At 50.0% G+C, this 15,000-nt stretch overlaps 1 protein-coding gene across 6 annotated transcripts in view; it reads right to left on the bottom strand.

Moving 5' to 3' along the window:
- Nucleotides 1-15,000, bottom strand: part of LOC115127418 (tumor protein 63-like) — a 214,352-nt gene that overhangs the window by 98,578 nt on the left and 100,774 nt on the right. For all 6 annotated transcript variants that reach the window (XM_065009365.1, XM_065009361.1, XM_065009360.1 and 3 more), the window contains one exon: nucleotides 12,466-12,723. In XM_065009365.1, coding sequence (XP_064865437.1) covers nucleotides 12,466-12,723 — 258 coding nt within the window. The remainder of the gene's footprint in view (nucleotides 1-12,465; nucleotides 12,724-15,000) is intronic.

The raw sequence follows: 15,000 nt of genomic DNA, 5'->3' as shown, positions 1-15,000 counted from the left end.
AATGCATATCTGGGGGGCAAACTCCCCTTCAGGGGATCTACAGCACCCGGTGTCACAGGAAGGAAGAAGGTCAAAGACCACCCGAGCCTTGACATATCAACCACCCAGCCTTGACATATCAACCACCGAGCCTTGACATATCAACCACCGAGCCTTGACATATCAACCACCGAGCCTTGACATATCAACCACCGAGCCTTGACATATCAGCCACCGAGCCTTGACATATCAGCCACCGAGCCTTGACATATCAGCCACCGAGCCTTGACATATCAGCCACCGAGCCTTGACATATCAGCCACCGAGCCTTGACATATCAACCACCGAGCCTTGACATATCAGCCACCAACCACCGAGCCTTGACATATCAGCCACCGAGCCTTGACATATCAGCCACCAGAGCCTTGACATATCAGCCACCGACATATCAACCACCAGGCCTTGACATATCAACCACCGAGCCTTGACATATCAACCACCGAGCCTTGACATATCAACCACCGAGCCTTGACATATCAACCACCGAGCCTTGACATATCAACCACCGAGCCTTGACATATCAGCCACCGAGCCTTGACATATCAACCACCGAGCCTTGACATATCAACCACCGAGCCTTGACATATCAACCACCGAGCCTTGACATATCAGCCACCGAGCCTTGACATATCAGCCACCGAGCCTTGACATATCAACCACCGAGCCTTGACATATACACCCCCCGCTGTAATTTAGAAGGCGGGGAGACAGTACAGGTGAATCAAAGATGGGACCAAGCGACTGTTAAACAGCTTCTATCTCCAGGCCATCAGACTGTTAAATAGGCACCACTAGCCAGCCTCCACCCAGTACCCTGCACTGAACCTTAGTCACTGTTACTACCCTGCTACCACCCGGTACTCTAGCCTGCTACCACCCGGTACTCTAGCCTGCTACCACCCGATACCCTACCCTTTTACCACCCGATACTCTACCCTGCTACCACCCGGTACTCTACCCTGCTACCACCCAGTACTCTAGCCTGTTACCACCCGATACTCTAGCCTGCTACCACCCGGTACTCTACCCTGCTACCACCCTGTACTCTACCCTGCTACCACCCTGTACTCTGCCCTGTTACCACCCGGTACTCTAGCCTGCTACCACCCGGTACTCTAGCCTGCTACCACCCGATACCCTACCCTTTTACCACCCGATACTCTACCCTGCTACCACCCGGTACTCTACCCTGCTACCACCCGGTACTCTAGCCTGTTACCACCCGATACTCTAGCCTGCTACCACCCGGTACTCTACCCTGCTACCACCCTGTACTCTACCCTGCTACCACCCTGTACTCTGCCCTGTTACCACCCGGTACTCTAGCCTGTTACCACCCGGTACTCTAGCCTGTTACCACCCGGTACTCTAGCCTGTTACCACCCGGTACTCTAGCCTGCCACCACCCGGTACTCTACCCTGCTACCACCCTGTACTCTGCCCTGTTACCACCCGGTACTCTACCCTGCTACCACCCGGTACTCTGCCCTGCTACCACCCGGTACTCTACCCTGCTGCCACCCGGTACTCTACCCTGCTGCCACCCGGTACTCTACCCTGCTGCCACCCGGTACTCTACCCTGCTGCCACCCGGTACTCTACCCTGCTACCACCCGGTACTCTACCCTGCTACCACCCGGTACTCTACCCTGCTACCACCCGGTACTCTACCCTGCTACCACCCGGTACTCTACCCTGCTACCACCCGGTACTCTACCCTGCTACCACCCGGTACTCTACCCTGCTACCACCCGGTACTCTACCCTGCTACCACCCGGTACTCTACCCTGCTATCACCCGGTACTCTACCCTGCTACCACCCGGTACTCTACCCTGTTACCACCCGGTACTCTAGCCTGCTACCACCCGGTACTCTACCCTGCTACCACCCGGTACTCTACCCTGTTACCACCCGGTACTCTAGCCTGCTACCACCCGGTACTCTACCCTGCTATCACCCGGTACTCTACCCTGCTACCACCCGGTACTCTACCCTGCACTGAACCTTAGTCACTGTTTTATTTATTATTTTATTTAACCTTTATTTAACCAGGAAGGGCTCATTGAGATTAAAATCTCTTTTTTCAAGAGCGTCCTGGCCAAGATAGGCAGCACCAAGTCATTACAAAAAAATAACAGACAGACAACATGAAAAACTACAAGTAATCTAGTAAAAACCATTGCATTTGTAAGTCGCTCTGGATAAGAGCGTCTGCTAAATGACTTAAATGTAAATGTAAATGAATTCACAAGAGTATAAAACAGCAAATTAAAAACATTGACAGGTCAGGGAATCAGCCTCAAAATCGTTCATCAGTGATTTAAAAACACCAATCGGGACAAGTTCTTCCAGTTTAAAAGTATTTTGTAAGGCGTTCCAAGACGATGGCGCAGAGTACATAAAAGCCCTTTTACCAAATTCAGTTCGGACATTTGGAACAGTTAGCAGGAGAAAGTCCAGCGAACGAAGAGACGTACCCACCACATTTCTGAACAATAAAAATGCACAAATAAAAAGGTTGTAAACCCAAAATGGCTTTTTAAATAAAAGTATACCAGTGACTAGCCGGCTACCACCCGGTACTGTACCCTGCACCTTAGAGACTGCTGCCCTATGTACATAGACATGGAATCACTGGTCACTTTAATAATGGAACACTGGTCCCTTTTAATAATGGAACACTGGTCCCTGCTTCATGGACAAGGAAGGCAGCCCCAAACATTTCTTGGGAGGAGGCACATGGGGAGTGTGGTGAAGCCAGGTAGGAGACCTGCGCCAACTTCCCGTGCTTACCAGACAGCGACGGTCCCCAGTCCGGAGCCTCCAGCGACGGTCCCCAGTCCGGAGCCCCCAGCGACGGTCCCCAGTCCGGAGCCTCCAGCGACGGTCCCCAGTCCAGAGCCTCCAGCGACGGTCCCCAGTCTAGAGCCTCCAGCGACGGTCCCCAGTCCAGAGCCTCCAGCGACGGTCCCCAGTCCAGAGCCTCCAGCGACGGTCCCCTGTCCGGGGCATGCAACGAGGGTCCCCAGTCCCGGGCCTGCAGAGAGGGTTCTCAGTCTGGGGCCTGCAGCGAGGGTCCCCAGTCCGGGGCCTCCAGCAACGGTCCCCAGTCTGGCGCCTCCAGCGACGGTCCCTGTCCGGGGCATGCAACGAGGGTCCCCAGTCCCGGGCCTGCAGAGAGGGTTCTCAGTCTGGGGCCTCCAGCGACGGTCCCCAGTCCGGCGCCTCCAGCGACGGTCCCCTGTCCGGGGCATGCAACGAGGGTCCCCAGTCCCGGGCCTGCAGAGAGGGTTCTCAGTCTGGGGCCTGCAGCGAGGGTCCCCAGTCCGGGGCCTCCAGCAACGGTCCCCAGTCTGGCGCCTCCAGCGACGGTCCCCTGTCCGGGGCATGCAACGAGGGTCCCCAGTCCCTCCTGCAGAGAGGGTTCTCGGTCTGGGGCCTCCAGCGACGGTCCCCAGTCCGGAGCCTCCAGCGACGGTCCCCAGTCCGGGGCCTGCAGCGAGGGTTCCCAGTCCAGGGTCGGCGATGAGGGTCCCCCGCACCAGAGGCACCACCAAAGTGGGGGGAGCCAGAGGTGGAGCGGGGTCTGCGTCCCACACCGGAGCTGCCACCGAGGATAGATGCCCACCCGGACCCTCCTCTATAGGTTCAGGTTTTGCGGCCGGAGTCCGCACCTTTGGGGGGGGGGGGTACTGTCACATCCTGACCTTAGAGAGCCTTTCTATGTCTCTATTTGGTTTGGTCAGGGTGTGATTTTGGTGGGCCTTCTATGTGTTGTATTTATTTGTGTTTGGCCGAGTGTGGTATCCCAATCAGAGGCAGCTGTCTATCGTTGTCTCTAATTGGTCCTCTTCAGATTCCACCTTGATTCTTTAATTGTGGACACTACATCACCACACTCCCTCTCTTGCTCTTGGTCCTGCTCAGCTTTTTAAGTCACCTTGATTTTGCACCTGTGTGTTTTAAAGTAAGGGGCTATAGCTGCACACGTGCATGCCATGAGCTTGTAGAGTGAGCGCTACTGGATCAGTATTGTAGCAGGTGAGGAGGCCCGACGCTCCAGCCTTTGGGAAAGTCATTGGGCGTGATCCTCTCCTCGCTCCAGCTCTGCTCACATCATCTGGTACAGATCCTTGCGATTTGGGGCCATGCATTGTGTTGCTAAAACATGAGGTGATGGCAGCAGATGAATGTGCCTAAGGATGTCACCACGTAATCTTTGTGGATTCAAATTGCTGTTGATAAAATGTAATTGTGTTCGTTCTCTGTAGCTCATGCCTGCCCATACCATAACCCCACCGCCACCATGGGGCTCTCTGTTCACAACAACGTTGACATCAACATACCGTTCGCCCTAACAACGCCACACACACTGTCTGCCATCTGCCTGGTACAGTTGAAACCAGGATTCATCCATGAAGAGCACATTTCACCAGCGTGCCAGTGGCCATCGAATGTAAGCACTTCCCCATTGAAGTTGGTTATGATGCCAAACCACAGTCAAGTCAAGACCCTGTTGAGGATGACGAGCACGCAGATGAGCTTCATTGAGACGGGTTTCTGACCGTTTGTGCAGTAATTATTTGGTTGTGATAACCCAGTTTCATCAGCTATCCGGGTGGCTAGTTTATCCCGCAGGTGAAGAAGCCGGATGTGGAGGTCCTGGGCTGGCATGGTTATGCGTGGTCTGCGGTTGTGAGACCGGTTGGACATACTGTCACATTCTCTAAAACAACATTGGAGGGGGCTTATGGTAGAAAAATGAACATTAAATTCTCTGGCAACAGCTCTGGTGGACATTCCTGCAGTCAGCATGCCAAGTGTACGCTCCCTCAAAACTTGAGACATCTGTGTTATGTGACAAAACTGCACGTTTTTAGAGTGGCTACTAGCTAGCCCAGCTACTAGCAAGCCCAGCTACTAGCAAGCCCAGCTACTACCAAGCCCAGCTACTACCAAGCCCAGCTACTAGCTAGCCCAGCTACTAGCTAGCCCAGCTACTAGCAAGCCCAGCTACTAGCAAGCCCAGCTACTAGCAAGCCCAGCTACTAGCCTACGCTCATAGAAGACGAGGTGCTATCTAGGATGTTAAAAAGGGTTCTTCAGCTGTCCCCATAGGATAACCCTTTGAAGAACCATGTTTGGTTCCAGGTAAAAACCCTTTTAGAACTCTTTTGGATTCCATGATCCCACAGAGACAGAACACACTGTGGACTAAGTCCCCATTGTAAGATCCCACAGAGACAGAACACACTGTGGACTAAGTCCCCATTGTAAGATCCCACAGAGACAGAACACACTGTGGACTAAGTCCCCATTGTAAGATCCCACAGAGACACACAGCCAGCCCATCAAAGGGGAGCATTAGCAGCTCTATGTGCAGACTAACGCTGGGGTGGTGACGCCTACAGTGGCCCTGTGCCATAAGGCCAGTGGCTGAGCTAGTCTAGCCATTCTGTGTAGCTTCCAGGAGCTTTAAATGGAAAGCTGTAGAGCCCTCAGACTGAGACCCATACTACTATCACTACATCTTCATCAGACTGGCCCGGTCATTAAAGAGACAACGCTCTTTCGGTCAGCTTTTTTCAGTCAGATATTTTGGTATGTCTTCAACCAACCATTAGCCCACTAGTGGTAATGAATAAATGACTTTCTACAGAGGACATAATCAGTGATACCACTACAAAACAACAGCATGGAGGGTTTGTCTACTAATTGTTGAGTGCTTTATGCTGACGTAGTGTTTGTATGATAACAGATGTGTTGTAAACCATCAGTTACAAATCCTGAAATCCATCCTGTTGTGACCAAACCATCAGCTAAACCAATATTACTCCGAGGGCTTTCTTTTAGTGTGGCGCAAATTCCAAAAAAGCACTTCAGTTTGCAATTTCAGCATGTAAAAACTGGCGCTCTGCCATTTACCATCCAATGCACCAGGTTCAGCAATTTACCTGTCTAATATCATACATGCTGAAATTGCAAACTGAAGTGCTTTTTGGAATTTGCGCTGCTGTAGCGCCAGACGAAAAGAAAGCCCTCGGAGTAATATTGGTTTAGCTGATGGTTTGGTCTGAGCTCATCATGAGGAAGTTTAAGCCATATTTAACACTAAGGCTACCTTACATACACAACAGGATTGGTAACCGATGGTTTACAACACGTCTGTTATCATACAAACACTTCATCCTTCCGTATAAAGCATTCCACTGCACTCAACAATTTGGGAGGGGTGTCAATATTTGAGGTGTGTCCTTAATAAAAACAAGCGCAAAAGTGATTTCATGCAGCGCATATTGGAAGATTTAAGACCAACGAAAAGCAGGTCTTAGCGGTAACGATGGGACTACATTTTTATTATTTTGGTTCTGTAGGCTATTTAACGAACTAGGCTATGACGGACTAGCATTCAAGTTGGAGTAGATCACAATGCAGTACATAAAAGACCGTAAATACACAACTTGATGCAACCACATGTTTAGCCATGGAGCACGTTCTGATTGGTCAGTGAGAGGGTCAAGCCTTGACACACCTCCAACTTGTTTATTCATCAAACGCCAGCCTTTTGGCTCCACTTCCAGCTACTGCGCCCATAATTCCTGCTGTGAAAATAGCAAAAGTTTGTCTTAACACACCCCTGGACATGGAGCACTGCCACTAAGATTTACCATTGGTGATGTTTGTTAAAATAGAGCCCTTAGTGGGTTTATGACGACACGGTGCCTGATCCAGAGTCTAGAACAAGGTTTGGGGGCGTGCCTCCCATTCACACCCTCTTACTCTTCTCTTCACACAACCACCTGCACATCAGACAGACACTTAGTGGGTTTATGACGACACGGTGCCTGGTCCAGAGTCTAGAACAAGGTTTGGGGGCGTGCCTCCCATTCACACCCTCTTACTCTTCTCTTCACACAACCACCTGCACATCAGACAGACACTTAGTGGGTTTATGACGACACGGTGCCTGGTCCAGAGTCTAGAACAAGGTTTGGGGGCGTGCCTCCCATTCACACCCTCTTACTGTTCTCTTCACACAACCAACTGCTCATCAGACAGACACTTAGTGGGTTTATGACGACACGGTGCCTGATCCAGAGTCTAGAACAAGGTTTGGGGCGTGCCTCCCATTCACACCCTCTTACTGTTCTCTTCACACAACCAAGTGCTCATCAGACAGACACTTCTGTTTCTGTGCTGTGAAGATGACAGAGACAGGAAGTGTGGGAATTTAGTAAATGTCACTATCCCACAGTCGTCGTAGCCAATGAGCTGGCTGAGATGGGCCCCAGAGCACTGCCAGAATCCCGCCTGTTTACTCTAAGACATTAGTTCTATAACACTCATTCCCCTCCCGTCTGCCAAATCTGGAGATTGATGACTTAGCTGGACCATAATGGTCCAGAATCAAAATCCCGTACCACAGTTGAATAAGACCACGTGAGACTGGTTCAGCCACATAGTTTCCCATGAATATAATGATTTCACAAGAGGGATCCAACACTTGAAGTAAAAGAGCCTATATATAGAACGCAGAAAACAATTGAATCCATTCATCCACAGGTGAGATATGGAGCAGCCCAGATGGTAGCTAACTATTGTGACCGCTAGGTGGGGTGCTCTTCACTTTTGGTTTTACACAACGGTACACGGCATGACACGGCAGTAAGTACAGATGGTCATGGAGTCAGAGCAGATGGCCATGGAGTCAGAGCAGATGGCCATGGAGTCAGAGCAGATGGTCATGGAGTCAGAGCAGATGGCCATGGAGTCAGAGCAGATGGCCATGGAGTCAGAGCAGATGGCCATGGAGTAAGTACAGATGGTCATGGAGTCAGAGCAGATGGTCGTGGAGTAAGTACAGATGGTCATGGAGTCAGAGCAGATGGCCATGGAATAAGTACAGATGGTCATGGAGTCAGAGCAGATGACCATGGAGTAAGTACAGATGGTCATGGAGTCAGAGCAGATGGCCATGGAGTAAGTACAGATGGTCATGGAGTCAGTACAGATGGTCGTGGAGTAAGTACAGATGGTCATGGAGTAAGTACAGATGGCCACTGAGTCAGAGCAGATGGTCATGGAGTCAGAGCAGATGGTCATGGAGTCAGTACAGATGGTCATGGAGTAAGTACAGATGGTCATGGAGTAAGTACAGATGGTCATGGAGTCAGTACAGATGGTCATGGAGTAAGTACAGATGGTCATGGAGTCAGAGCAGATGGCCACTGAGTCAGAGCAGATGGTCATGGAGTCAGAGCAGATGGCCACTGAGTCAGAGCAGATGGCCATGGAGTCAGAGCAGATGGCCATGGAGTCAGAGCAGATGGTCACGGAATCAGCAATACATAACTACACAAAGAAGCTGTGTGCAGCTGGGGCTCTGAAGCAACAGCTGTCACTACAGCACTGTCACATAATGATAGAGAATAATGACAAAGCACTGCAGAGTAGCGCTGTCAGGCAGAGTAGAGTAGAGCAGAGTTGCCAGGCAGAGTAGAGCTGCCAGGCAGAGTAGAGTAGAGCAGAGCAGAGCTGCCAGGCAAAGTGGAGTAGAGCAGAGCTGCCAGGCAGAGTAGAGCTGCCAGGCAGAGTAGAGTAGAGCAGAGCTGCCAGGCGGAGTAGAGTTTCCAGGCAGAGTAGAGTAGAGTAAAGCTGCCAGGCAGAGTAGAGTAGAGCAGAGCTGCCAGGCGGAGTAGAGCTTCCAGGCAGAGTAAAGTAGAGCAGAGCTGCCAGGCAGAGTGGAGCAGAGTAGAGCTGCCAGGCAGAGTAGAGCAGAGTAGAGCTGTCAGGCAGAGCAGAGTAGAGCAGAGCTGCCAGGCAGAGTGGAGCAGAGTAGAGCTGCCAGGCAGAGCAGAGTAGAGCAGAGCTGCCAGGCAGAGCAGAGTAGAGCAGAGCTGCCAGGCAGAGTAGGGCAGAGTAGAGCTGCCAGGCAGAGTAGAGCTGCCAGGCAGAGTAAAATAGAGCTGCCAGGCAGAGTAGAGCAGAGCTGCCAGGCAGAGTAGAGCAGAGCTGCCAGGCAGAGTAGAGTAGAGCTGCCAGGCAGAGTGGAGCAAAGCTGCCAGGCAGAGTAGAGCAGAGCTGCCAGGCAGAGTAGGGCAGAGTAGAGCTGCCAGGCAGAGTAAAGTAGAGATGCCAGGCTGAGTAGAGCAGAGCTGCCAGGCAGAGTAGAGCAGAGCTGCCAGGCAGAGTAGAGCAGAGCTGCCAGGCAGAGTAGAGTAGAGCAGAGCTGCCAGGCAGAGTAGAGCAGAGCTGCCAGGCAGAGTAGAGTAGAGCAGAGCTGCCAGGCAGAGTAGAGCAGAGCTGCCAGGCAGAGTAGAGCAGAGCTGCCAGGCAGAGTAGAGCAGAGCTGCCAGGCAGAGTCAAGCTAGAAGAGCTGCCAGGCAGAGTAGAGTAGAGCTGCCAGGCAGAGTAGAGTAGAGCTGCCAGGCAGAGTAGAGCTAGAAGAGCTGCCAGGCAGAGTAGAGCTAGAAGAGCTGGTTCTGTCAGTCTGCTGCTGAGACATCAGTACACGGTGAGTGGTGCATCAAGCTGCACCCACAGACAGACAGACAGACAGACAGACAGACAGACAGACAGACAGACAGAAAGACAACACACCTGGAAAGAAGTTACCCTTTCTTTCTCTGTGAATAATACCACTCTGAAATCCTCTCCGAATCAGGTGTGAGTCAGATGAGATCAAAAGGAGGGGGAAAGAGTCCTATAGACTGACATGAGAATGTACCACTGTCATTCTTGAGGATCCAGCCGTGAGAAGATACCACTGTCATTCTGAAGGATTCAGACATGAGAATGTACCACTGTCATTCTGGAGGATCTAGCCGTGAGAAGGTACCACTGTCATTCTGGAGGATCCAGCCGTGAGAAGGTACCACTGTCATTCTGGAGGATCCAGACATGAGAATGTACCACTGTCATTCTGGAGGATCCAGCCGTGAGAATGTACCACTGTCATTCTGGAGGATCCAGCCTTGAGAATGTACCACTGTCATTCTGGAGGATCCAGCCATGAGAATGTGCCACTGTCATTCTGGAGGATCCAGCCGTGAGAAGGTACCACTGTCATTCTGGAGGATCCAGACATGAGAATGTACCACTGTCATTCTGGAGGATCCAGACGTGAGAATGTACCACTGTCATTCTGGAGGATCCAGCCGTGAGAATGTCCCACTGTCATTCTGGAGGATCCAGCCATGAGAATGTACCACTGTCATTCTGGAGGATCCAGACTTGAAAATGTACCACTGTCATTCTGGAGGATCCAGACGTGAGAATGTACCACTGTCATTCTGGAGGATCCAGCCATGAGAATGTACCACTGTCATTCTGGAGGATCCAGACATGAAAATGTACCACTGTCATTCTGGAGGATCCAGACATGAGAATGTACCACTGTCATTCTGGAGGATCCAGCCGTGAGAATGTACCACTGTCATTCTGGAGGATCCAGCCGTGAGAATGTACCACTGTCATTCTGGAGGATCCAGCCGTGAGAATGTACCACTGTCATTCTGGAGGATCCAGCCATGAGAATGTCACACTGTCATTCTGGAGGATCCAGCCATGAGAATGTACCACTGTCATTCTGGAGGATCCAGCCATGAGAATGTACCACTGTCATTCTGGAGGATCCAGACATGAGAATGTCCCACTGTCATTATGGAGGATCCAGCCATGAGAATGTACCACTGTCATTCTGGAGGATCCAGACTTGAAAATGTACCACTGTCATTCTGGAGGATCCAGACGTGAGAATGTACCACTGTCATTCTGGAGGATCCAGCCATGAGAATGTACCACTGTCATTCTGGAGGATCCAGCCATGAGAATGTACCACTGTCATTCTGGAGGATCCAGACGTGAGCATGTACCACTGTCATTCTGGAGGATCCAGCCATGAGAATGTACCACTGTCATTCTGGAGGATCCAGACGTGAGAAGGTACCACTGTCATTCTGGAGGATCCAGACATGAGAATGTGCCACTGTCATTCTGGAGGATCCAGACATGAGAATGTGCCACTGTCATTCTGGAGGATCCAGCCGTGAGAAGGTACCACTGTCATTCTGGAGGATCCAGCCGTGAGAATGTACCACTGTCATTCTGGAGGATCCAGCCATGAGAATGTCCCACTGTCATTCTGGAGGATCCAGACGTGAGAATGTACCACTGTCATTCTGGAGGATCCAGACGTGAGAAGGTACCACTGTCATTCTGGAGGATCCAGACATGAGAATGTGCCACTGTCATTCTGGAGGATCCTGCCGTGAGAAGGTACCACTGTCATTCTGGAGGATCCAGCCATGAGAATGTACCACTGTCATTCTGGAGGATCCAGCCATGAGAATGTCCCACTGTCATTCTGGAGGATCCAGCCATGAGAATGTACCACTGTCATTCTGGAGGATCCAGACGTGAGCATGTACCACTGTCATTCTGGAGGATCCAGCCATGAGAATGTACCACTGTCATTCTGGAGGATCCAGCCATGAGAATGTCCCACTGTCATTCTGGAGGATCCAGCCATGAGCACGTGCCTTGAGTTATTATTGTTAATTTTTCAAAGATACACAATGATCTCTTCCTGTTACAACTGTACTGTCGTGGCTCTGAGAAAAAACACTAGGAATTTCAAGGCTGGGGGACGATGTTAGTCAAGAAGAGTAAAAGTCTTGGACTAGGCCTAAAGGTTGAGCTTGTACCAACTGTCACGCCTGAGGTTCTGAGAAAAGGGCGGGGCGTTGTCATCATGTGTCACGCGACGAGGTAGATCAACTGTCCCCCACCAGACAGAGTTGTGCAACGGGGAGAGCTTTTGATGTATTGTGCATTACAAAACAGCCTGGAGCACTACTGATTGGCCTCATACAACTTTTACACATTTTCTACAGATTCAGCCTTTAATCCAGGTGAGTATTATGTTATACCATGACCCCCAGACCTCACTGGAACATCCAGCTGACTCATAAATAAACCTTGGATAATTTTGCACGCCCAATTTTTCAGTTTTTGATTTGTTAAAAAAGTTTGAAATCTCCAATAAATGTCGTTCCACTTCATGATTGTGTCCCACTTGTTGTTGATTCTTCACAAAAAAATACAGTTTTATATCTTTATGTTTGAAGCCTGAAATGTGGCAAAAGGTCGCAAAGTTCAAGGGGGCCGAATACTTTCGCAAGGCACTGTATATATCTCAGACATCTGACTTCTGCTTATCCAATTTCAAATAATAATTAATTTAAATCATGTTTAATCAGCTGACAATTGTTTTTATATATGCATTATTCAATTGGATGATAAACAAATTCCCCCCCCTCCCAAATGATGCGATTGATAGGATAACATCGTGCCGGGTCCTGTAGGTTTGGGGAATTTGTCAAGTGAGACCCCATGTGAAATGCACTTTAAGATCTAACTCTTACCGTCCAGGTGGCAGACTTGGCTGTGGAGGACTGCTGGAAGGAGACGTCGAAGGTGTGTGTCCCGGCGTAGTCTGTGTTGGAGGGGATAGCCGGGGAGGGGGACATGGCGTCGAAGGTGGAGCTGGGCTGGGCGTAGGGTGAAGGAGCTGACACGTTGTTCTGGACATGGTCGTTGTTGTAGGGACTGGTGGAGGTAGAGCCGCCATTTTGGATGTTCTGATCCATGCTGTTCAGCAGCCCCAGGTTGGTATACTGGGACTGGAGGAGAGAGGGAGGGAGGGAGGGAGGGAGGGAGGGAGAATGACTTTAATGACTAACTGTAGGTCCAATTCCACTTTATCCCTGTCCCACCAAAAGACACACATACACAAACCGATTGGAGGAGAGGGCAGTCATGTTATGGTGCTCATGGAGCAGTTTTTAGGGGTCAAGGGCCAGGTTGTTGCACTGTAACTAGGGAGAGAGGTGAGAAGATTGAGAGGGGAGGTCAAAACTAAATTTTAAAAAAGCTTCTTAGCAAAGAGCAATTTCTCAAGCAAGAAAATGAGCTGTTATTGGTAGAGAGGTTTGGAACTCTCTTTCTTATTGGTCTATTAACTAATTTAGCGCCTGGTGATGTCACCATGGAAGGCCAAAACTCTTTTGAAACAGCTCTTACACTTAAAGGGACATTATCCTCACTTTCACAATTTCACTATTATTCCAACCTCATAGTGTGAAAGTATATATCAAATACAAGGGAAATCATTTTGGACTGCTCTGGGCCTTTAAGACAAATGACCTTTGTGTCATTGTGGGCTGGTTAAAGAGCCCCTGAATACGCTGTTTCTGCTGTTGCTCATTAGAAAAAAACACATTTCAGTCTTGGAGGTGTGTTTTTCTGACCGATTCCGAGTTCAAATACACCCGTATTTACTGAATTTTCTTATCAGCAATACAAGCTGTTTTTTATGGACTCATATGTCAGGGCGGGGTTGACTCAATATAGTAAGACTGTGTACGCTAGAATAGGGCTTGTTCAACCTATTTCAGCTCCTCAGACCCAAATGAGAAGTGTACTGTCCTCCAACGACCCAAATGAGAAGTGTACTGTCCTCCAACGACACAAATGAGAAGTGTACTGTCCTCCAATGACCCAAATGAGAAGTGTACTGTCCTCCAACGACCCAAATGAGAAGTGTACTTTCCTCCAACAACCCAAATGAGAAGTGTACTGTCCTCCAACGACCCAAATGAGAAGTGTACTGTCCTCCAACGACACAAATGAGAAGTGTATTGTCCTCCAACGACCCAAATGAGAAGTGTACTGTCCTCCAACGACCCAAATGAGACGTGTACTTTCCTCCAACGACACGAATGAGAAGTGTACTGTCCTCCAACGACCCAAATGAGAAGTGTACTGTCCTCCAACGACCCAAATGAGACGTGTACTGTCCTCCAACGACCCAAATGAGAAGTGTACTGTCCTCCAACGACCCAAATGAGAAGTGTACTGTCCTCCAACGACCCAAGTGAGACGTGTACTGTCCTCCAACGACCCAAGTGAGACGTGTACTGTCCTCCAACGACCCAAGTGAGACATGTACTGTCCTCCAACGACCCAAATGAGACGTGTACTGTCCTCCAACGACCCAAGTGAGAAGTGTACTTTCCTCCAACGACCCAAATGAGAGGGGACTTTCCTCCAACGACCCAAATTAAAATGTGTGAATATACGCTGAGTTATACCAAACATTAAGAACACCTTCCTAATATTGAGAGCCGTATTCTCATAACTCACGACCCACTTCTCACATACCCAGGGCCCACTTTGGGTCCCAACCCATAGTTTAAGAAACCCTGCTCTAGAAAACACTCTAGAAGCCAACAGCTCTTGGAGGACATGAAAACACTCTAGAAGCCAACAGCTCTTGGAGGACACGAAAACACTCTAGAAGCCAACAGCTCTTGGAGGACACGAAAACACTCTAGAAGCCAACAGCTCTCGGAGGACACGAAAACACTCTAGAAGCCAACAGCTCTTGGAGGACACTGGAAGTTCTTCAATGTTTTCCGTTTATTGTTAAAAGTCCAAACCAACGTGTTTGAGCCCGTAGCTTTCATCAGGGTTTTTTCCCGTTCCCTCTGTTCTAGAAACGCCGAAACAGTGAGGTAATAAATCATTATGAATACCCATGAACTTCAGATTAGAAACACTGCAATAAGCCGCGCCTTATTGTCTCCATCAACATGTCCAGTAAACAGAAAGTAACAGAGTTCCTGATAAATGAAGAAACAGTCCTTATGCTCTGTTTCCATTCTGGTAGATCACACCGGCCACGTCAACAGCCTCCTCAGATCACAACGTCCATGTCTACAGCCTCCCCAGATCACAACGTCCATGTCTACAGCCTCCCCAGATCACACCGACCACGTCAACAGCCTCCCCAGATCACACCGACCACGTCAACAGCCTCCCAGCCCCCCAGATCACCCCCACGTCACAGCAGATCGTCAACAGCCTCCCCAGATCACCCCGACCACGTCAACAGCCTC

Source organism: Oncorhynchus nerka, linkage group LG24 (assembly GCF_034236695.1).
Source record: "Oncorhynchus nerka isolate Pitt River linkage group LG24, Oner_Uvic_2.0, whole genome shotgun sequence".
NCBI lineage: Eukaryota > Metazoa > Chordata > Actinopteri > Salmoniformes > Salmonidae > Oncorhynchus > Oncorhynchus nerka.
Note: the sequence above shows the minus strand (reverse complement) of the source record. Positions and strands in the feature narration are given on the sequence as shown.